The sequence below is a fragment of the Engystomops pustulosus genome, chromosome 8 (genome assembly GCF_040894005.1).
Source record: "Engystomops pustulosus chromosome 8, aEngPut4.maternal, whole genome shotgun sequence".
Classification (NCBI taxonomy): domain Eukaryota; kingdom Metazoa; phylum Chordata; class Amphibia; order Anura; family Leptodactylidae; genus Engystomops; species Engystomops pustulosus.
In genome coordinates this window covers 14,373,454-14,397,921 of record NC_092418.1, presented here as the reverse complement: position 1 = coordinate 14,397,921, position 24,468 = coordinate 14,373,454, and the positions used below count along the sequence as shown (strand labels likewise).

The 24,468-nt window shown below is 48.1% G+C and overlaps 1 protein-coding gene across 6 annotated transcripts; it reads left to right on the top strand.

The window, feature by feature from the left end:
* The first annotated feature begins 58 nt into the window (after positions 1-58).
* GLYR1 (glyoxylate reductase 1 homolog) lies at positions 59-22,253 on the top strand. 6 transcript variants are annotated; one of them, XM_072119798.1, is made up of 18 exons: positions 59-140; positions 1,774-1,810; positions 2,040-2,119; positions 6,126-6,267; positions 8,191-8,346; positions 9,049-9,135; positions 10,578-10,631; positions 11,268-11,339; positions 11,720-11,770; positions 11,852-11,925; positions 15,001-15,100; positions 15,393-15,446; positions 17,108-17,218; positions 17,709-17,810; positions 17,890-18,052; positions 18,235-18,414; positions 18,613-18,737; positions 19,852-22,253. In XM_072119798.1, exons 4-18 carry the CDS (start codon positions 6,178-6,180, stop codon positions 19,924-19,926), a joined length of 1,494 nt encoding a protein of 497 aa, XP_071975899.1. In that variant the 5' UTR covers positions 59-140; positions 1,774-1,810; positions 2,040-2,119; positions 6,126-6,177; the 3' UTR covers positions 19,927-22,253. The 6 variants fall into 6 exon arrangements, with proteins under 6 accessions (XP_071975899.1, XP_071975894.1, XP_071975895.1 ...); XM_072119793.1 differs by having other exon boundaries at positions 59-244; XM_072119794.1 differs by lacking the exon at positions 10,578-10,631 and having other exon boundaries at positions 59-244.
* The last annotated feature ends 2,215 nt before the right edge of the window (positions 22,254-24,468 follow it).

The following is a 24,468-nucleotide window of genomic DNA, read 5'->3' as shown; positions in this document are numbered from 1 at the left end:
CGGGAGGAGCCGCGGATTGGTGGAGGCGCGTCACGTGGGTGCCGTCGGGTGACGCGAGCGCAGGCCGGTCGTCGCAGTTACGTAGGGAGCGCGCACGGCGGGCGGGGGGTGTTTCCTGTTGTCCCGGCATCCTCTGCGCGGTCAGTATTCCTTCCTATCCCCCACATCCTCCTCCTTCTCCCCGATCTGTCTGTGTCGGTAAGATGGCGGCGCCAGTGAGTCTGCGGCAAGGAGACCTGGTGTGGTGAGTAGAGACGCGGGCAGCTGCGATGGCGGCAGAGACGTCATGTGACCGGCGGAGGGGGTGCGCATGGGGTCATGTGGGGGCTGCTGCAGGTGCCGGGGGCTCTGCTCCGGCTGTCACGTGTCTCCTAGTGACCCTGATGCCCCATGAGCGGTGTGTGGGGGGCAACGGGGCGCTAGTGCAAGTGACAGGCCCCAACCTGCTGCCAGGGATCCACTGTACGGAGGAGAGGAGGGAGGGACGGGGATCCACTGTGCTGTGAGGGGGGCAGAGGAGAGAGGGGGCCAGGGCTCCACTGTGCTGTGAGGGGGGCAAAGGAGAGAGGGGGCCAGGGATCCACTGCGCTGGGAGGGGGGCCTAGGAGAGAGGGGGCCAGGGCTCCACTGTGCCGGGAGGGGGGCGGAGGAGAGAGGGGCCCAGGGATCCACTGTGCCGGGAGGGGGGCGGAGGAGAGAGGGGCCCAGGGATCCACTGTGCCGGGAGGGGGGCGGAGGAGAGAGGGGCCCAGGGATCCACTGTGCCGGGAGGGGGGCGGAGGAGAGAGGGGCCCAGGGATCCACTGTGCCGGGAGGGGGGCGGAGGAGAGAGGGGCCCAGGGATCCACTGTGCCGGGAGGGGGGCGGAGGAGAGAGGGGCCCAGGGATCCACTGTGCCGGGAGGGGGGCGGAGGAGAGAGGGGGCCAGGGATCCACTGTGCCGGGAGGGGGGCGGAGGAGAGAGGGGGCCAGGGATCCACTGTGCCGGGAGGGGGGCGGAGGAGAGAGGGGCCAGGGATCCACTGTGCCGGGAGGGGGGCGGAGGAGAGAGGGGCCCAGGGATCCACTGTGCCGGGAGGGGGGCGGAGGAGAGAGGGGCCCAGGGATCCACTGTGCCGGGAGGGGGGCGGAGGAGAGAGGGGCCCAGGGATCCACTGTGCCGGGAGGGGGGCGGAGGAGAGAGGGGGCCAGGGATCCACTGTGCCGGGAGGGGGGCGGAGGAGAGAGGGGGCCAGGGATCCACTGTGCCGGGAGGGGGGCGGAGGAGAGAGGGGCCAGGGATCCACTGTGCCGGGAGGGGGGCGGAGGAGAGAGGGGCCCAGGGATCCACTGTGCCGGGAGGGGGGCGGAGGAGAGAGGGGCCCAGGGATCCACTGTGCTGGGAGGGGGGCGGAGGAGAGAGGGGGCCGGGGATCCGCTGAGCTGGGAGGGGGGCGGAGGAGAGAGGGGGCCTGGGGATCCGCTGTGCTGGGAGGGGGGGGGGGGGGGGGAGAGAGGGGGCCTGGGGATCCGCTGTGCTGGGGGGGGGGGGGGAGAGAGAGGGGGCCTGGGGATCCACTGTGCTGGGGAGGGGGGGGTCGGGGGTGTGGGTGCAGGAGGCAAAGTTTCTGGGGATGTGGAATTTGATATGTGGTTAGTGTTGTTACTTGCTTCATTTTGGGGTCAGAAGTTGCTGTTAGTATTTTGGGGGATATAGATGGGATCACACGTGTTGATCATACAGTTGCACTTGGGATGTGACTCTTAGATTCTCTCCGTTTTTCTTTTCTGTAGGGGAAAGCTGGGACGTTACCCTCCGTGGCCTGGAAAGGTGAGTGTGATCTGAGTGCTGGGCAGGACGGGTGGGGGTGCACTGTGCGGGGTCCAGCTGATGAGGACATGATGCCGATCACACAAGGTTATCACTATCCTGTCGCTCAGGACATTTGCTCCTCTTCTATCAGAGCTAATAGGCTTTTTACCTTTGCACATGGAAGATTGTGTCCCTGTTACACTGTGCAGGATCTGCAGCTGTAATCTTTTTTTCCTTGTATCCCCAGATTGTCAATCCGCCCAAAGATTTAAAGAAGCCACGAGGCAAAAAATGCTTGTTTGTGAAATTTTTTGGAACTGAAGATCAGTAAGTGTCACCTATATCGTGAATATGTTTCATATTATTAACGCACTTTACCTTCATCAGCAGGGAGTGCAGCTCTGGGGTATAATACAGGATGTAACTCAGGATCAGTACAGGATAAGTAATGTCATGTATGTACACAGTGACTGCACCAGCAGCAGAATAGTGAGTGCAGCTCTGGGGTATAATACAGGATGTAACTCAGGATCAGTACAGGATAAGTAATGTCATGTATGTACACAGTGACTGCACCAGCAGCAGAATAGTGAGTGCAGCTCTGGGGTATAATACAGGATGTAACTCAGGATCAGTACAGGATAAGTAATGTCATGTATGTACACAGTGACTGCACCAGCAGCAGAATAGTGAGTGCAGCTCTGGGGTATAATACAGGATGTAACTCAGGATCAGTACAGGATAAGTAATGTCATGTATGTACACAGTGACTGCACCAGCAGCAGAATAGTGAGTGCAGCTCTGGGGTATAATACAGGATGTAACTCAGGATCAGTACAGGATAAGTAATGCCATGTATGTACACAGTGACTGCACCAACAGCAGAATAGTGAGTGCAGCTCTGGGGTATAATACAGGATATAACTCAGGATCAGTACAGGATAAGTAATGTCATGTATGTACACAGTGACTGCACCAGCAGAATAGTGAGTGCAGCTCTGGGGTATAATACAGGATGTAACTCAGGATCAGTACAGGATAAGTAATGTCATGTATGTACACAGTGACTGCACCAGCAGCAGAATAGTGAGTGCAGCTCTGGGGTATAATACAGGATGTAACTCAGGATCAGTACAGGATAAGTAATGGCATGTATGTACACAGTGACTGCACCAGCAGAATAGTGAATGCAGCTCTGGGGTATAATACAGGATGTAACTCAGGATCAGTACAGGATAAGTAATGGCATGTATGTACACAGTGACTGCACCAGCAGAATAGTGAGTGAAGCTCTGGGGTATAATACAGGATGCAACTCAGGATCAGTACAGGATAAGTAATGTCATGTATGTACACAGTGACTGCACCAGCAGCAGAATAGTGAGTGCAGCTCTGGGGTATAATACAGGATGTAACTCAGGATCAGTACAGGATAAGTAATGTCATGTATGTACACAGTGACTGCACCAGCAGCAGAATAGTGAGTGCAGCTCTGGGGTATAATACAGGATGTAACGCAGGATCAGTACAGGATAAGTAATGTCATGTATGTACACAGTGACTGCACCAGCAGCAGAATAGTGAGTGCTGCTCTGGGGTATAATACAGGATGTAACTCAGGATCAGTACAGGATAAGTAATGGCATGTATGTACACAGTGACTGCACCAGCAGAATAGTGAGTGCAGCTCTGGGGTATAATACAGGATGCAACTCAGGATCAGTACAGGATAAGTAATGTCATGTATGTACACAGTGACTGCACCAGCAGCAGAATAGTGAGTGCAGCTCTGGGGTATAATACAGGATGTAACGCAGGATCAGTACAGGATAAGTAATGTCATGTATGTACACAGTGACTGCACCAGCAGCAGAATAGTGAGTGCAGCTCTGGGGTATAATACAGGATGTAACTCAGGATCAGTACAGGATAAGTAATGTCATGTATGTACACAGTGACTGCACCAGCAGCAGAATAGTGAGTGCTGCTCTGGGGTATAATACAGGATGTAACTCAGGATCAGTACAGGATAAGTAATGTCATGTATGTACACAGTGACTGCACCAGCAGCAGAATAGTGAGTGCAGCTCTGGGGTATAATACAGGATGTAACTCAGGATCAGTACAGGATAAGTAATGTCATGTATGTACACAGTGACTGCACCAGCAGCAGAATAGTGAGTGCAGCTCTGGAGTATAATACAGGATGTAACTCGGGATCAGTACAGGATAAGTAATGTCATGTATGTACACAGTGACTGCATCAGCAGCAGAATAGTGAGTGCAGCTCTGGGGTATAATACAGGATGTAACTCAGGATCAGTACAGGATAAGTAATGTCATGTATGTACACAGTGACTGCACCAGCAGCAGAATAGTGAGTGCAGCTCTGGTATAATACAGGATGTAACCCAGGATCAGTACAGGATAAGGAATGTCATGTATGTACACAGTGACTGCACCAGCAGCAGAATAGTGAGTGCAGCTCTGGGGTATAATACAGGATGTAACTCAGGATCAGTACAGGATAAGTAATGCCATGTATGTACACAGTGACTGCACCAGCAGCAGGATAGTGAGTCCAGCTCTGGAGTATAATACAGGATGTAACCCAGGATCAGTACAGGATAAGTAATGTCATGCATGTACACAGTGACTGCACCAGCAGCAGAATAGTGAGTGCAGCTCTGGGGTATAATACAGGATGTAACTCAGGATCAGTACAGGATAAGTAATGGCATGTATGTACACAGTGACTGCACCAGCAGAATAGTGAGTGCAGCTCTGGGGTATAATACAGGATGTAACTCAGGATCAGCACAGGATAAGTAATGTCATGTATGTACACAGTGACTGCACCAGCAGCAGAATAGTGAGTGCAGCTCTGGGGTATAATACAGGATGTAACTCAGGATCAGTACAGGATAAGTAATGGCATGTATGTACACAGTGACTGCACCAGCAGCAGAATAGTGAGTGCAGCTCTGGAGAATAATACAGGATGTAACTCAGGATCAGTACAGGATAAGTAATGTCATGCATGTACACAGTGACTGCACCAGCAGAATAGTGAGTGAAGCTCTGGGGTATAATACAGGATGCAACTCAGGATCAGTACAGGATAAGTAATGCCATGTATGTACACAGTGACTGCACCAGCAGAATAGTGAGTGCAGCTTTGGAGTATAATACAGGATGTAACTCAGGATCAGTACAGGATAAGTAATGTCATGTATGTACACAGTGACTGCACCAGCAGCAGAATATTGAGTGCAGCTCTGGAGTATAATACAGGATGTAACTCAGGATCAGTACAGGATAAGTAATGTCATGTATGTACACAGTGACTGCACCAGCAGCAGAATAGTGAGTGCTGCTCTGGGGTATAATACAGGATGTAACTCAGGATCAGTACAGGATAAGTAATGTCATGTATGTACACAGTGACTGCACCAGCAGCAGAATAGTGAGTGCAGCTCTGGGGTATAATACAGGATGTAACTCAGGATCAGTACAGGATAAGTAATGTCATGTATGTACACAGTGACTGCACCAGCAGCAGAATAGTGAGTGCAGCTCTGGAGTATAATACAGGATGTAACTCGGGATCAGTACAGGATAAGTAATGTCATGTATGTACACAGTGACTGCACCAGCAGCAGAATAGTGAGTGCAGCTCTGGGGTATAATACAGGATGTAACTCAGGATCAGTACAGGATAAGTAATGTCATGTATGTACACAGTGACTGCACCAGCAGCAGAATAGTGAGTGCAGCTCTGGGGTATAATACAGGATGTAACTCAGGATCAGTACAGGATAAGTAATGCCATGTATGTACACAGTGACTGCACCAGCAGCAGAATAGTGAGTGCAGCTCTGGAGTATAATACAGGATGTAACTCAGGATCAGTACAGGATAAGTAATGCCATGTATGTACACAGTGACTGCACCAGTAGCAGAATAGTGAGTGCAGCTCTGGAGTATAATACAGGATGTAACTCAGGATCAGTACAGGATAAGTAATGCCATGTATGTACACAGTGACTGCACCAGCAGCAGAATAGTGAGTGCAGCTCTGGGGTATAATACAGGATGTAACTCAGGATCAGTACAGGATAAGTAATGTCATGTATGTACACAGTGACTGCACCAGCAGCAGAATAGTGAGTGCAGCTCTGGAGTATAATACAGGATGTACCTCAGGATCAGTACAGGATAAGTAATGTCATGTATGTACACAGTGACTGCACCAGCAGCAGAATAGTGAGTGCAGCTCTGTATGCTGTTATAATGGATATTACAGCCTGACTTGTATTGTGTTCTCTTTCAGTGCTTGGATCAAGGTGGAGCAGCTGAAGCCGTACCATCCACACAAGGAAGAGATGATTAAAGCCAACAAAGGCAAGCGCTTCCAGCAAGCAGTAGATGCGGTGGAGGAGTTCCTGAAGAAGTTGAAGGCAAAGCAGGAGCAGGTTGGTGATTATTGCTCTTTAATTGTATCATGTCTCATCCACAGACGCAGGACTTCTGTAACCTTAAAGGGTTTGTCCACTTTAAGCACATTACAGCAAATAATTAATGTGTGTGTGTGTGTGTGTAACAAAAAGTTATTCAATTTTCAAAAATACTTCCTGTATGAATTCTTCTGTTTTCTATATCTCTGTTTGCTGTTTTCTTGCTGTCATGCAACACAATGCATCATTGTTCACTTCTTGTAGATGAACACCGGTCCAGGGTCATACAGGTGTATGGCGCTTATATCATAGTGAGAAATCAGAGCTGTGTGTTATAACGACCTGTGCACCTGTGACATCACATGACCCTGGACCAGTGTTTCTCTACCGTAAACAATGAAACTTCGTTTTGAATGACAGCAAGAAACCAGCAAGCAGAGATCTAGAAATCTATAAAGAAATGATATTGGAAAGTTTTTTAATTTTTTTTTACACAAATAATATTCGTTATTTGATGGAATGTCATTTAAAGTCAACCTGTCCTGGGTCAGGGCACTTCACATACAAAGCCTTACCTTCCCAATAAAATTGTATGGGAGCCAACTGCTTCCCTTCCTATGGAGCAGAACATTGGATTGTCTGACATCTGGTACTGAGCTGGTTAGAGACTGTTACCTTGACTTCTCCTTGAGGTCTGCCATCTGAGTCTCAGGCCTATTGTAGTGAATTGAATAAATCTGCAGTAGTGGGTGTTCCACGGGTTGATCTGTGGCAAATCCAGGAATTGACCTCGAACCATCTGAAATTAAAGGATAGGTCATCAATATTTAGGCTTTAGCACCTTCACATGTGACATAGCTGTACAGGCTGAGCGCTCTCTGTCCACAATGGCAGCCAGTTGCCTTGACAGATTTTTGAAGGTGAGAAGTGGAAAATGTTACTGATCCGTCGGCAGCAGGGGGTTAAATATTATTATTATTATTTTTTTTTTTACTTTCTGTTTTTTTTTGTCAGATCTGTGGGGAATAGAGGTTTTTCAGGGGATATGGAAGGGAGATTGGTGTGAAAGTTTCTGTTTGCTTTCCAATTATCCGTGTCTGTTTTTGTACTTTGCTACTTGGCACTTCTGTGAGGTTGCTCATCTGTAAGAAGGGGCTGCCATAAGACCCCCCCCTCCCCCTGCTGAATGCCCAGCAGCACTTCATGTCATTCTTGTGTCTATTCCCAATTCAGTAAATTAACCTGATGAATTCAGGAAGTTATCCATGTATATCAGGTTTAGAATATCTCTGCTTGCTGTCATTCAGCTGGAAGCTTCCACGATTGTCATGTGATTGGTGAACAGATCATTAGATTTGCAGGGCAGTAGTAGTCTGTGCCATAAGGTTGGCGGCACGTCCTGTACACTGGACCCTTGTCCATCACAAAATATCTGACCTGTTGCCGCAGTGAGGGCTTTCCTGTCTCTGCTCATCGTTCAGACGTGACCACTAAGTCTAGAGATTGGCTCTGGGGTCATGTGTGAAGTGTATAAGATGTCAACTTCCTCTGGAGACAGATGAGCTGTAGGAGGCTCATGTAGGCAAGTACTTGGATGAACCTGCCCCCAGGGATGTATTCCAGTTGCCAGTAAGCAAGGATTTGGAAAATTTTAAGAAATTTAATTCGGACTGTATTTTGTGACGTTGTTGCTTATTATCACACCGCTTATGGCTATGGACTGATTTTTAGGTGCAGCATGTTGCTCCAACATTGGGTGCCACTTACCAACATGGCTGCAGATGGAGGGTCACGTGACCTGGCATGTACAACTGCACATGTACTACATTATTGAGGGAAGGTCCAGGTCACCCTCCAGCAGCAGCCATGTTGGAGGGTCAGGGTGGAGGTGAACCATGCAGTAGGTGGCTGTAATAATAAGTCACTGTATTGTTTTCACAGAACTCGGGTGACGACAAAGGCAAAAAAGAAGGAAAGTCTAAGAAGCCTGCGGGAGAACGGAAGAGGAAGTCCTCGGTTTCTGGCCCCGGCTCCCCTACAAAGAAATCCCGCGACCAGAGCCCACGCAAACGCGGAAGACCTCCCAAGGAAGATAAGGTGCGCAGAATCAGTTTAGTGGGTTGTTACCTCTAAAGACACTTATCCACTCGATATGAGACCTGGAAGATCATTGGTTACCACAATAGATACGACAGATGCTTTCCTTGGTCTGCTGCTCCCAGACTGGTCCAAAACGGCTCATCAGCCCCATTTCTAGGGAGGGGGAGCTGTGTGTTTTCATTTTGATGATATAGGTTGACACTAAATCACAGGTCTACATTACAGGGGTCACATAGCAAAGACTACAAACCCCCTACAGTTACGCACCGGAGAGAAGCGAAGCAAAATAATGGTTCAACATTTATGGTTCAACATGAAACTTTATTGATTGTTGCATTGCAATACAGAATGTGGTAGGATATTACGTATCTTGCAACAGTCAGGCATGCGTGTGCACTCAGTGAATATAGATATACTCTCTTAGAGAATGGTATACTTCAGGCAAATTTGAACACACCTAAGTCTTGTCACAGCTGAGGGTTTGGTACCATTTTTATCCAGTCTAGACAATCCTATGATCTGCACAGTGTGCACAGGCTGATACTCTTGTGATGCTGATGTGTGTAGGTCTGTGCTTGTTATTGAATGAATCTCACCCTCTGTTGTGAGATGTTTCAGGATGGATTTGATTATGGATGATGGGAATGATGAGTGTGTGTGATGATAGAAGGGTTAACATTCTTTATCCTGGTTATTTAGGACGGCTCACCCCCCCAGCCCAGCTCACTGAAGAAGCTGGCAATGAAGACAGTGTCTCGCTTTAGCTGGCCTCCACCCACCAGTGAGGTAAGAATAGATCAGCGTCACCTCCTGGAAATACCCCGCCATCTGTGCAGGGGCAGTCGCCCTACACAGGGTGGGGGCACCAGGGCAGAACACAAGTCACCCGGTATCAGTACATTACTGTTACTATGAGGGAGTTATAGCTGCTTAATGTCTTTAAAGTCGGCAAAAATCTTTCGCAATTAAGTGAACTGGGCATAAAGGGGTTTTCCAGGGAGGGTAAAGTTGTGTATGTGATGCCACTGGGTCTTGACTGGAGGGAGCCATATTGCTCCAATACCTATGGGTCTTGGCAGGCAGAGTCTTCATTACAAGCTCCATCTGGAGGCTATATACCCCTGTATATGGGGCTCATATGTCACCTAATGGTCTTTCATGACATATTGGGGTTACACTCTATGTAAGGAGTGACAGAAGAGAACCTCTAACTACACTGGAGCTGACCTCTCCATCTAGTATACTCCTATAAGGAAATAAATGTAATTGTAGGGAGGATGCGACTTACACATGGGTTTTACTGCTGCATAAGGAAAATTATATCCTGAGATAAAGACGTAGAAGCCATCAATACTATAACTGCAGAAGTACATTTATATTCCAGGATTGTAGCTTCTACAAGTACAGCGGAGGCGTATCCTCACACTGCTGCTCCCTTAGCTCTCTGTATTGAGGCGTTCCACAGTCCTTTCCTCTGTTCCTCTGTTCTTGCAGCTACGCAGAGAGGAAGGGTTGTGGAGTTTCTCAATACAGAGAGCACAGCAATTTGAGGACAGGCCCTCAGTTATACAATCTGGGAATATAAATCCATATATCACAGTCCTGCTGCTACCACCGTACACAAAGATGTCAATACACATCTCTCCAGGGACAATACCTAACACTGGCTGCAGGGAGCACAGCAGTGTAAGGACAATACCCCCAGTTCTACAATTCTGGAATATTTCATATTGTTCTGCTGCTACTAACAATATCCATAGCAATATGATTACCTATCTCTTCTGGGACTATACCTAACACTGGCTGCAGAGATCACAGAGCACAGCAGTGTGAGGACACGCCCCCATCCATTACCACCGCTGTGTAGCTGCACTTATAGTTCTGACTGAATGCTCTGAGTTTTACTTGTATCATATACAATTGTAATGGCATTAATACATTATGCAAATGAAGGGGGTGGCGCTGCTGATACTTTCTTCCTCTAGAGGTCGGGCTGGGAGATTTATCCTTTTAAGGACAGTACAGGACAGTCTCTACTGTGACATTTCATGACAAAGCTGAGATAATGGTTGTGGTGAGCAGTATTATAGCGGTGACGCCTCACATGGCGGCGGTGACCTTATGTAAGTATAGGTGTTGTGAGACTACTACTCCCAACATGCCCAGTGGGTAAGCCTGCCTCTCCTGTAGAGGGAAGCAGCTCAGTTTCTCTCTCTGTTCGGTTGCAGCGTACCGCGGACGACCCTCACTTCCACCACTTCCTGCTCAGCCAGACCGAGAAGGTAGGACGCGCTGGCATGCGAGAGCATCTGCGGAGGCCATGTCTGGTCCTCTGGTGCTTTTAGCATCACCCCAGTTCAGGCAGGCTGATGTCACATGAGAAGCCGATCTAGTATGGTTAGCTTACGCTCCAATCACATCCAAAGCTGTATCTCTGTATTCTTTCAAGATTTAACTTGCAAACAGACAACTACTACCTCCTGCTGCTGCATTCCCATCAATACAGTGCATTCATCCCGGACATTAAGCCTTTGTGGTGCAGGATGGTGTAACAGATCGCAAACTATAAAGGCAGCTTTGGGTGTGACTGGAGTATGTGGATATAAACTGTATAAATATTTCTGTCGGATAGTAACACACTTGAAGCCAGTATGAGTAGAGCTGCAGTGTAAGGTTTGGTAGATTTGGAGCTTATACAATAAGCCACGATCTGATGCTGTACAAAGGTGATTTCCCAGGTTCTGCATTCGCTTACATTGGGAAGATGGATGGAGTTTAGGGTGACTGTTGGATCAGACTACACACAGTTTGTAGTCTGTTAGCATGGAAACCAGTAGATCTGCAAAGGGATACAGTAACTGATTACCTGACACGGACCAGTTGCCTTGGTCTTTAATGGCTTCTGTTTCTGGTTGCAGGAGGACTCAGCGGGTGACAGCTGGCTGCTACATAGGCACAGGACACTTGGCTCTGAGATGGTATTGAAGAAGGTAAGAGGTTTGTGCTTTGTGTAGGTTTTCTGCTGGGAAGAAAGTCCTTGTGTTAGTCCTAAATGTAGTCTGCACCCAGCTTTCTAGGGCTACTGATTGGTGAGGGTCCGTGTTATAGGAGTCCCCACTGATCCTCAGAATGTGGAGCTGAATCCTTGCTGCATCACCTTCATTCTCCGGATCAGATCTGGGTCATGGGGCGGGGGGAAGCATTAGCAGACTTTGCTGTACGTTATTCTGGGAAAGCTGGATGACTCTGCTATAATTGGAGGGTCTTGTGCACCCCTGACAGTGGTCTCTGCAATGCTCGCTTATACTGGAGCTTATTAGATATACATCCTTTTGTGTACATCTATATGACCTCTTCTCTCTGTCCTCAGCCCAGCGTCACCTACCAGGCCATCAGCAAGAGGCTGAAAGTCTCAGAAGAGGTGAGGTCCTCTCCCCCCGTCACCTGTCTGTCTGGTCGGGTCTCTTCAGGGACTGACATTGCTCTCGCTATTTGTTCACAGGACACCGGCTCAACCTCCATCCAGGCAGCGGACAGCACGGCTATCAACGGCAACATCACACCCACAGATAAGAAGTAGGTCTCCTGCCAGCGGGCGCCACACCTAGCACTCAATGCAGAGTGGAAAGTTTTAGAATTCCTTCTATACAGTCCCCATTTTTAGAACTTCAGTTCATTATCTGGGAGTCCGACTATAGTCTATATACATAGGCTGCAAATGTAGTGTGTCTGACTAGAGGTACTGCTACCAGAGGCATCGGCTACTACACTGATACACTGCAGGACTCGCAGGGAGCTTTTTGGGGCTCCGGAGTCCTCTCTCCGTTTTTCTTGGGGTCCCTGCAGACTGATCTCCTTGAATCTAGATATAAGAGCAGAATTTTTTTTAAAGGGGTTGGGAACTCCTCCAATCACTAGAACTGGGGGTCACTAATGCGGCAGGTCTCACGCTCAGTTATCTCACAGATGCATTAAGCTCAGTCATCTGATAAAATCCAGAATTGTGTGTATCGTACCATAATACATACACTGGCGAGAATGCACAATTTCCTAAATGTCCAGGTCATTGTGTTGTCCTGTGTGAATATATCCTAAAATGCGTAAAATCGCAGCTTATTTTATATAATATATATAATAAAATTTGTATATATTCTAAAGCACAGAATAATATTGTAAATGACACTGATCAGAATTGGAGAACATGTTCAGATATTTGCAAGTTATTGGTGGTTTTTTTTGGCACCTAGTGCTAAATGTTTTTTAAATTATCTAACAAACCCGATGTAACTGGCACATAACTTTCCAGTTTTAACTGGACTGCATCCTGTGTGACTGAACCCCACGGGCAGCAGGTTACCCAGATGAAGGCCTATGGTTTGACTCGATCAGCCATAGCAAGAGAAGTTGGCCAATCAAGTCTGTGATTTCTAGAATATTGGATCTTTGAAACATTAACAAACTCATTCAAGTCGCCCTAGAAGGCTGGTGCCCCCTGAAAGACAGATTGAAGAGAGGACTGGATAATGCGGAGAATCTCCATGGGTAATCGTTTCATTACTGCAGCTGGAATTGCCACCAATTTAGCACAGAACAGGGAAGGATCTGTCTCATACAGCGTCGCAACGTTTATGACTTAAAGCTTACTCTGCGCTGACCAAACCTCAGAAATAATCAAAAGGCGAAGCTCTCCTTTACTGAGGAGCATGTTCTGTGGACAGAGGTTCATTTTGGTGATTATAACGAGTTTATTTGGATCTGATGGGAAAGATTAAACTCGAATTGTGTGAAGACGTCAGTTAAAGGTGGTGGAGGAAGTGTCATGTTTTGGGGAATGTTTTCTGCAGCAGGAGTTGGACCTCTCATATAGCTACATGGCAGAGTGAATGCAAGTGTGTATCAGAACCTTCTTGGGTTCCTTTCTTGTGCTCATCACTCAATTAGCATCAATTTTCATGCCGGACCCTGCCCCCTGTCACACAGCAAAATGGGTAAAGCAGAAAACATTGAAACCATGAAATGGTCACAGCCCGGAGTCCTGATCTAATAGAAAACCTCTGGAAAATCCTGGTTGACAAAGTTCTGGTCAAGAAACGCACTAGTCAGAGAACTGTGGAAGAGACTGGAAGAAGAACGGAGAAGAGCCGTGTGAGAGACCAGTGAGGTCCTGCCGCCGGTGCTGGAGGTCCTTTGCTCTCCCTACTGACTGCTGGGACCTGCAGAGATGTCCTTATAATCTCTCTCTGCTACAGTCATCATCACCACGTTTTTTTACTACATAAAAGTATTTTTGTAAAAGTCTCAAACCGACAGAAAGGGTTGGAGAGAGTTGAAAGTCTGTGTTGCCCAGCAACAGCCCCAAAACATGATTGCTCTAGAGGAGATCTGCATGGAGGACTGAGCCAACAGAACAGCAACAGTGTGGACCTACCTTGTGAAGGATATAGATCAGTGATGGCGAACCTTTTAGAGGCCGAGTGCCCAAACTACAGCCAAAAACCCACTTATTTATCACAAAGTGCCAACAAGGTAATTTCATCAGCAACCTATTGCTCCCTGCTCTTCCACAGCTTTCAATCGTATTGGCATATTGAGGACCCCAATACCATTAAATGCAGGAGGGGATATTCAGATAATCAATGTAGCTTTCCTCCAGGGTCCTTTTGAGAAAGAAGAATCGTGGCCAGAAGCTCCAATGATAGTCCAGCCCTGTCTACACCTACTTCCTCTTCCTGCAGGAGGTGTCTGGAAAACTCTGTGCTGGGTGATGCCTGGGTGCTCACAGAGATGGCCCTGAGTGCCACCTCTGCCACCCGTGCCATAGGTTTGCCACCACTGATATAGATGAACTCTAGATATAGTATTAGTATAGATATAGTATTGAAATTAACTTTTGCAGTTTACCAAATATGTATTTTCCACCATAATTTGCAAATTAATTAACTCCTCCCCGACTGCGCTCTGATGAAGGATGTCAATGGGCACGGGTCCTGAGTCTGCAGCAACCAATTTTGGCTTTGCTGTAATTTTCTTCTGCTCCTGCGCTATTTTTGGGAGCAGGACCTGGTCTGGGGAGAAGGGAGATGCGGTTTACTATTGGTTCCCCACAGCATTGCAATGAAGTATCGTGGTGCACAGAGGAGGAGGAGAGCCCGCTCTGCCCCCATTCTATAGAGTCTAAAGGGGTTAATCAGAGCTGCTGGAGCCAGTCAAGCTCGGATCCAACATCTGCCCCCACCGGGGAAGTTTCCCCCTGTAACTGAGGGTCTTACAGATGCCCCAGTTACAGGTGAAAACCAGAATTTAAAAAAAAAAAAAGCCCTGCTACACTATAAACAACTATACTTGAAAACTGACAAAAATTTGTACTATACATTACAAAAACATATATTTCTCTTCAGAGAAAAAAGGGCCCCAAACTTTTTTATTTTTTAACAATCCCTATGTGTCATGGAAAAAAAAACCCAGCAAAATATTTATAGTATTGCACAAAAAAAGCCCTTAAACCAATATGTTTCTCATAGTTGAGGTTTTGCCTCTGATGTAATTACGGGAAGTGGGAGAACTTGTATAATTGGTGGCTTAGTGCTGTATGTGATGTGTGAATGGGGCCTTATGCAGGGATCCGTCTGACCTGTCATTTCCGTTGTTTAGGATCGGATTTCTTGGCTTGGGATTAATGGGTAGCGGCATAGTATCCAACCTGCTGAAGATGGGCCACACGGTGACTGTATGGAACCGGACTGCAGAGAAGGTAAGAGATTATAGTGTGTGGTTCAGTGCATGACCCCCCCCCCATGATGATGATGATGATGAGGTGTCGTGTACGGAGGGTTGTAGTATTCCACTGGGGGCAGAGCTTACCTGCATCTCCTTCTATTGTTGAGCCGCTGGCTCTGCACATCCCGCATCACGTGTGATCTCATACTTCATTGGAATGACTGCAGCGCCCCCGTGTGTTCAGACCTTTCAGGGCTGTCCTGTGGCTTCATGGTCTGTCACTGTCAGCCCTGAGAATACCAATCTCCATTATTTCTCTAAACTAGAACGCGGCTGGAGGAATTCACAGTGAAGTGTGTGATCCAGAGGAGGACGGCCAGGTAAAGACGCTTCCTTTCCTATCACTGCCTGGGAGAACAGACAAGTCTCTGAGTCGTCCTCATTGGTTGTCAGGGGTAGGGGGTGACCACTATTATGGCCGCTCTTATAGCCCCTCCAGCAGTTAGCACCCAAATGCTTCCAGGGTTGTAGCTCCTGAGGACATGTTCTCACTCTGCTCTCTGCATTGAGCTGCTCCATAATCTATAACCGCTCCCCTAACAGCCATGCAGAGGGAAAGCAAAGCCGTAGCAGCCGTACGAGGACGACTCTGGGATTTGAATTCACTGGAGAGTTTTGGAGTTGGGATTCGGTTGCACTGTTCTGCACTGGGAAGGGGAGGTCATGTGATGTTATATGAATTGTAGCCCCCAGTGCTCGCTGTTCTGCAGGGTCCATAGTCGTCATATAGTGAACATGTCACGTCACACAGTCTTCACTCCAGGGATTTTTTTTAATTATTATTTATTTTTAATCACAAAGCAAATTTTGATTCTGACAACCTATAGCAACAACAGGTATCTGATTGGTTGTAGTCAGAGACACCAACCCCACACCAGGCAGGTAGTTACTGGCAGACACCAGCAGAAGGCTCCGTCCACTGTATAGAGGCTGCAGCTTCGCTCCCACAATGGTGAATAGGAAACATTGGGGCTGATTTACTTACCCAGTCCAGTCGCGATCCTGCGGCACTTTGTCCGACGAGGATTCGGGTTCTGTCGAGATTCACTAAGGTCGTGCGCCCGATATACAGTAGGTGTTGCTGCTGCGCCGAGGTCCACCGGAGCTCACCTTCTTCTTCCTGGTGCATGTGAGTGCTTGATCTTGCGACACATTTTCGTTTTTTAATTTCCGCAGTTTTTCTGAATATGTCGGGTTGTCCGACGGCCACGCCTGTCGAGTTCTGTCGCGCAAAACGGAAAAATTCGGGAAACCCGTTGAAAGTGCGGCCGTGGAGCCCTTAGTAAATGAGCCCCATTGTCCACCCTCTGACTGTTATTATTACATACTCCTGTCAAAACTGGAGCTCAACCTTCCACTGAGCGCTAACATGCAGCCGGATGACCTGCACAAATAAGGCCCTTGGGGTGCACCTTGTGCTGGGGGGTGTCTGTGCATTACTCTGGAGCCTCACTACATGCATTAGATTTTATCGGGGGCGGCTGTGATAACACGGGACTGGGGGAAGTTTAGCTTGCAGCTCCATGTGTCATTGAACGACAGTGTGGATACGAATGCAAAATAATTGTTGGTGCTCAGTATAATCCATTTCTCACCACAGTGGTTTGTTCTGCACCTCTAGTGACCTCACTTACCTGCCGTCCATGACCTCACTTACCTCTTGAATAGACCAAACGTTTGTTAGAGGGTTTGTCCATTATAGTTGCAAGAACATGGATGTTTGCTTTCCTCCTATAACCACTCCGGCCATGTTTATCCTTGCTGCCTGTGGACAGACTTTTGCACTGTATTTGGACCAAATCAGCCACGTTCTTGTCATCCGGGGCAAACCCTTTAAATCTCCTTCTCAGGGACCCCTAGAGATGGGCAGGAGATTAACCCTGAGTTTCCTAAGATTCAGTGTGACTGAGGGCTTCAGGATGCTGTGGCTCAATGCTTTTTACTTCTCCATGATGACTCCTCTTGTTTCCGCTTCTTGCAGTGTGACCTGTTCATTCAGGAAGGAGCACATTTGGGGAGGACCCCGGCAGAGGTGGTCTCTACCTGCGACATCACATTTGCCTGTGTGGCAGACCCCACAGCAGCTAAGGATGTAAGTTACTGGATGATGTACCGTGTGCATTGCATTGTGCAAGATGGAAAATAGGGTGAATATAACAAGTGGTGCGTTGTATGAATACACAACGCTGACAGTTTCTAATGGTGATCTTTATCCCGTATACACAGAATGTTAGTGATTAATAGAGGTCCGGTCCGTATAGAGTAATAGTCAAATCAGTAGCCTGACACTGCATTGCTTATGTGGCCTTGCTGGAGACAGGTGTGTAACCACCTCCTGACCACCTTCAGGCGCCCCGTTAAGATCAATAGCTTTTAGTGTTCTGGACCACCCCAAATCTACAACTTCATGACTATATGTGAGTAGAGTTCTGTTGCCTTGATAGGGAAGCCCTGTGATATTAATACCTATTCACGTGGCCTGGTCATGAGACTGGAGCCCCTGTGTCCTGCCTTGGATAGGAGCAGGGGGTGTGCGGTGGTAGACATGGTGTCACGTGTATGGTTCTCTCCTCTTCTTGCAGCTGGTGTTAGGACCCTCTGGCGTGCTCCAGGGGATCCGTCCTGGGAAGTGTTACGTGGACATGTCTACAGTGGACCCTGAGACTGTGATGGAGCTGGCACAGGTAACCTCCCTGATATTAGGCTGTGCCCTATTATCTTCGTAGCGTGCACCCCCTCATCTCTCTGTGTTCCTGCCTCCAGGTCATAGTTTCCCGAGGCGGCCGCTTCCTAGAAGCCCCTGTGGCCGGTAACCAGCAGTTATCCAATGACGGCATGCTGATGATCCTGGCAGCCGGAGACCACGGCGTCTATGAAGATTGCAGCAGCTGCTTCCAGGCCATGGGCAGGACCTCCTTCTTTCTGGGTAATCTGTTTCTACACTTGTATATTGTTGGCACCTCTACTAGTGCACCTGATTTGTCACTGTGTGTCGAGGGTGATGGTAGTAGATGTTGAATGTGTTTAGTGGTGTCAGAAGAGCGGGATATGATGGAGAAGTAGGCAGCGGGGACTGTGATGTTGATGCCTTGTGTGTTTCTCTTCCAGGGGAGGTGGGGAACGCGGCCCGGATGATGCTCATCATTAACATGGTGCAGGGAAGCTTCATGGCCACGATAGCAGAAGGCATGACCTTGGCACAGGTGACCGGTCAGTCCCAACAGACCCTGCTGGACATCCTCATCCAGAGCCAGCTCTCCAGTGTTTTCCTGGACCAAAAGTGCCAAAGTAAGAACTTTACCCTCATTCCTGCACCAGCCCCCCCCCCCATCCCGCGGCCCCTCCATGCCTGTCCCGGCACGGCCCCTCCTACCATCACTGGGTCCTTGTTCTCTGTCTGAAAGCCGTGAAATTGCTAATGTCCCGGCCTCATTTTCCGCTCTACTTCTCATCCGCCTCTCCCTGACCGCACGCTTCTCATTTCAGACATCCTGCAGGGGAACTTCAAGCCAGACTTCTATCTAAAGTACATCCAGAAGGACCTGCGGCTCGCCATCGCCCTGGGAGACTCTGTAAACCATCCTACCCCCATGGCTGCCGCAGCCAATGAGGTGAGGACACGCTCCCTATATTATGTGTAGCTCTTGCCCAGCAATTATTGACCTCTGTAATCTGTTCAGCCGTGCAATTTAAATGGGAATTTGAGAAATGGCCTTCAAAGGAAACCTTGAATTTGATTATGAAGCAAACATACCTTGAGAATATGCTGCAGCTACACTGATGCAGGATCGTAGCTTGGTTAATCCCTGAGCTGAGTGTTTTTTCATGCAAAACCAATTATAACATTCAGGACCTTGGGAAAGCTGGGTCAGGCTGGCTGCCTAGATAAACACACATTACACAGGAGCTTGTAATTACAAATGAAGGTTAAGCAAGACATGACTAATCAACCTGAGCTGGATCACTCATACACAGCAGCTGGGGGATGGTGCAGCAATTGATTATTCTGCCTTCAGGCACAACCCAGGGATTACATCATCCTCTCCTGCAGTGAATAACTAATGTGCTAGGAGAAGGGCTGAACCAGCCACAGGAGCAACAGAGCTTCATTATCATAATGTTATATCTGTTTTATTAGCAAAACCATTCAGCTCAGAGATTAACAAAGATATGATCCTGCATCAGTGTAGCTACAGCGGTCTCAATGTATGTTTGCTTCATAATGCATCAAATCAAATAGTAGGTTTCCTTTTAATAAAATCTTGAGGATTTTCTGCTGGATGCAGCTCTAGCTGTGACTGGAGTTTATATTTGATTAAAGCTTCACAATGCAGGATGTGACGCTGTGGAGTTCTATAGCCGGCTTCAGTTCAGATGTAACTACTATATTATTTTTATTAGTGGAGGGAACCTTACTGAGGTTCTCACTGCAAATCTAAACAGGATTGTCGCACTGCTGTGCTCTTTTCTCTCTGCAATGAACTGCATGTAAATCTATATTTCACAGTCCTGCTGCTACTAATAACATACAGATCTCTCCAAGGACTAATACATAGTGCAGGCTGCAGCCTGTTGGATCACACCTGCTGACAGGTTCCCTTGTAAAGGGATATTGATATTGCCGGTTTGTGCTGAGGGCGGTCCAGCAGCTTGGAGAAGCCCTTTAAGGCAGAGAATGTAGGAGTGTCGCTCTGCCTGATCCTTGTTTTCTCTTTTCTTTTCCAGGTCTACAAAAGAGCGAAAGCATTGGACCAATCTGATAACGACATGTCTGCCGTGTACCGGGCCTACATCCACTAGTCCGCTCCCCCACACGGTCCGCCTCTGTCCTTTCTTCTCCAGATATATATTTTTTTCTCTCTCCATTTGGCGCCAGCCTCTAGTTGTCCGTGAACTGTCGACACGTCGGCTCCTCTCCAGGCAGACTCTCTCTCCGGCCTTGCACTAATGGCGACAGTTCCTCCACCGTTGTGGACCCCTCCTGGTGTGCAGAACTTGTAGTCAGAGTGAAGACCCTCCCCACCCCCTCCTGGACCCTCCACTTCACTGCTGAAGGACACACGAACGTTCCCTTGTAGACACGAGAACGCCCGTCCTCCGGATGACTACTTTCTTGGAAGATGATTTGCCTAGTTGTACAGTGCACAAGTTTTTTGTTTCTCCCTTAGGACTCCCCCTGCATTTCCGTCACGTGGCGGCGGTGGCGCTTTTGGTTTTTCCCTTTTGGACTGTGCTACAAACCCCAACAGGGCAACAGCTGGAGACCTCGTGTTACCTGCAGTTGGTTTATGTCTCCTGTAAATCAGGAGATTCTTACCTGTCCCAAAAACTACAAGTCCCAGCATCCTCCGGGCTGTCGGGGCATGCTGGGAATTGTTGTACTGCAATAGCTAAAGAGCTACAGGTTGGAAGCAATTTCTTTTTTTTTTTTTTTATATTCAGTAGTAGATTTACTGATTTGAATGTCTTTTTCCTCCAGTTACATCCAAAGCTGCAGAATTGTTGTGCTACATACGTCTCCCTGTAGCTGTGTCTGATGTCCTGCATTGTGGGGGATGTAATGTGTGTACTGTAACGACTACAACTCCCACCATGCAGCACATCAGAGCCAGGCTGTTGTGTAGTGCTGGAGAGGGTTTTGAATGCTGCTTTGGTTGTGACTGGAGCTTAAAGGTAAGTTAAGCAAATGATATAACTGAAGATGTAACTGCATGTTTATGGTGTTTGGAAGGTGCAACCATTGGGTTACCCCTAGATCATGAGAACGGGGTCCCATCCTGTGTAGAAGTAGTGTCTGCATTAGGGAGACCCCTTTAAGACGCTGAGGCACTTGGCTGCGGCCCCCTTAAATCCCCGGAGCCTCCAGCCTTTCCATTATTAGTGGCAGCTAATCCCGTCCCCTCTGCTAGATTAAGATAAATCCTTTTTGTTTTTCCCTTCACTTTTCTTGCTGAAAACTTTTAAGAAATCCTTGTTTTATTTATTTAATTTTTTTAGTGGATTTTATTGTACGTTTTTACTTTGGTTCTTTTTAACGACAGGAAGTTCTTCTGCACGAATGTGATAAGATAAGAGAGGATTCGAGGCGAGGCACGGACACGGGAGGAGGGGGGTTTCCTGTGGGCTTTAATAGGGGAGGAGGAGACCACAGAGGAGTCCAAGTGCTCCATCCCTGAGAAAGTCACTTGATTTAAAGGGAGAGTCCAGCATTCTGTTAGAGCAGCAAATCTCCAGCACAGACCCAGCATTCCATGACAGAACCTGACTACCTGCAGCCACCTCTAGAGGGAGCTCCCTGCAGACGGTGATCATTGGCTTTTATGTATACGCAGCCTGCACTGAGCTCCCTCTAGTGGTGGCTGCAGGTAGACGCACAATAATTCCTGCAATGTCTGTGCAGAAGATTTGGAGCTTTGCTATTGGAAAGAATGAGCAGAGGTCTAGTAAAACAGACAGGACATTGACATCCAAGTCCCCTGACAGGTCTGATCTGTAGCTGTAGACGCTGCCGCCCCTTTGGCGCTATGTAGAGATTTCTATTACTAATAATTGGAAGTGTCTATGTTGTGCCAGAGGGGTCTGACATCTCTGCAGGGACGTCCCCTACCACGTGGCACACATCTCTTGTAGTCTCCTTCAGCGGCTCCTACTGTTGTGACACTACAGGTCCCAGCATGCCCTGAGCTTGCAGAGAAGTGATCTAGGATCTACCTGGTGGGAGTCACCTTGATGCATATGCAGTTCTACATGGTACCGATAGGTGGCAGGTGTATAGCGCAGGACATTGGGAGGAGCATTAGCACAGCCCCCGCCGCCATATCCCCCTGTGAATAGCGGACCCCACGACTCCCGCCGCACCCCTTTTCGTTTTCTGGATTGTGGCCCCCGCTGTAACTTCCCCTGCTTTCCCCTCTGAACAGATTATCTGGTAACCTGCATTTTGGATTATTTTTGTTTATTTTTTGGGTTGGGGGAGGGGCATTGTGAAAGGGGAGGGGCTTTTATGTTTTATAATTCAAAGTTTTGTCATTGGAAGATAGTGTGGTCTATGGGCGGGGGGAACAAGTGAGTTTTGTGCAATTAGCAATGCTACTGGCAAACAATAAAAGCCTTCCTTGTTAATTATTTACACGGCGCCTTTATTCCTTGTGTGGGTGCAGGCCCTTGGTGCAGGCCCTTCAACACTGACTTCTGCATTACTCCTCCTGGCCAGAGGGAGGCGCTGTGCTGTGAAGACTCACAGGGGGCATCAAACAAAAAACCTAAGATTGTCCTAAAACTTGTGCTGCGCCCCACCTGACTACAGGCTCTGTGGGGTATTGCTGCTCTGCTCTATTCCCTACAGGCCCACAGAGCTGCAGTACCACCTATGGACAGGAGCGGCGCTGTTGATGAAATCAAACATCTTTATTCATCCTGCACAAACCTTTTATTCGAGTTTATTATTCACCAACTTGTACTTTTAATAAGAAAGTCCCTCGTAGGCAGAGGTCGCACTAACATTTTTCCAGAAGGGTAAAAATACTCCTCTCACCATTTTTGAGGAGTATTTTTACCCGAGGAGGAGTATGAAAATTTCGGTAATACACCGCACACACTACACTACACTACACGCACACACTACACTACACGCACACACACAGAACACAGCATACACTACACGCACACACACAGAACACAGCACACACTACACGCACACACACAGAACACAGCACACACTACACGCACACACACAGAACACAGCATACACTACACGCACACACACAGAACACAGCATACACTACACGCACACACACAGAACACAGCACACACTACACGCACACACACAGAACACAGCACACACTACACGCACACACACAGAACACAGCATACACTACACGCACACACAAAGAACACAGCACACACTACACTCACACACACAGAACACAGCACACACACAGAACACAGCACACACTACACGCACACACACAGAACACAGCATACACTACACGCACACACACAGAACACAGCACACACTACACGCACACACAAAGAACACAGCACACACTACACTCACACACACAGAACACAGCACACACACAGAACACAGCACACACTACACTCACACACACAGAACACAGCACACACACAGAACACAGCACACACTACACTCACACACACAGAACACAGCACACACACAGAACACAGCACACACTACACTCACACACACAGAACACAGCACACACACAGAACACAGCACACACTACACGCACACACACAGAACACACACAGAACACAGCACACACTACACACACACACAGAACACACACACTACACTCACACACACAGAACACACACAGAACACAGCACACACTACACTCACACACACAGAACACACACAGAACACACACACTACACTCACACACACAGAACACAGCACACACACAGAACACAGCACACACTACACTCACACACACAGAACACAGCACACACTACACTCACACACACAGAACACAGCACACACACAGAACACAGCACACACTACACGCACACACACAGAACACACACAGAACACAGCACACACTACACGCACACACACAGAACACACACAGAACACAGCACACACTACACTCACACACACAGAACACAGCACACACACAGAACACAGCACACACTACACTCACACACACAGAACACACACAGAACACAGCACACACTATACTCACACACACAGAACACAGCACACACTACACTCACACACACAGAACACAGCACACACACAGAACACAGCACACACTACACTCACACACACAGCACACACAGAACACAGCGCACACACAGAACACAGCGCACACACAGAACACAGCACACACACAGAACACAGCACACACACAGAACACAGCACACACACAGAACACAGCACACACACAGCACACACACAGAACACAGCACACACACAGAACACAGCACACACACAGAACACAGCACACACTACACGCACACAGCACACACTACACGCACACACACAGAACACAGCACACACTACACGCACACACACAGAACACAGCACACACTACACGCACACACACAGAACACAGCACACACTACACGCACACACACAGAACACAGCACACACTACACGCACACACACAGAACACAGCACACACTACACGCACACACACAGAACACAGCACACACTACACGCACACACACAGAACACAGCACACACTACACGCACACACACAGAACACAGCACACACTACACGCACACACACAGAACACAGCACACACTACACGCACACACAGAACACAGCACACACTACACGCACACACACAGAACACAGCACACACTACACGCACACA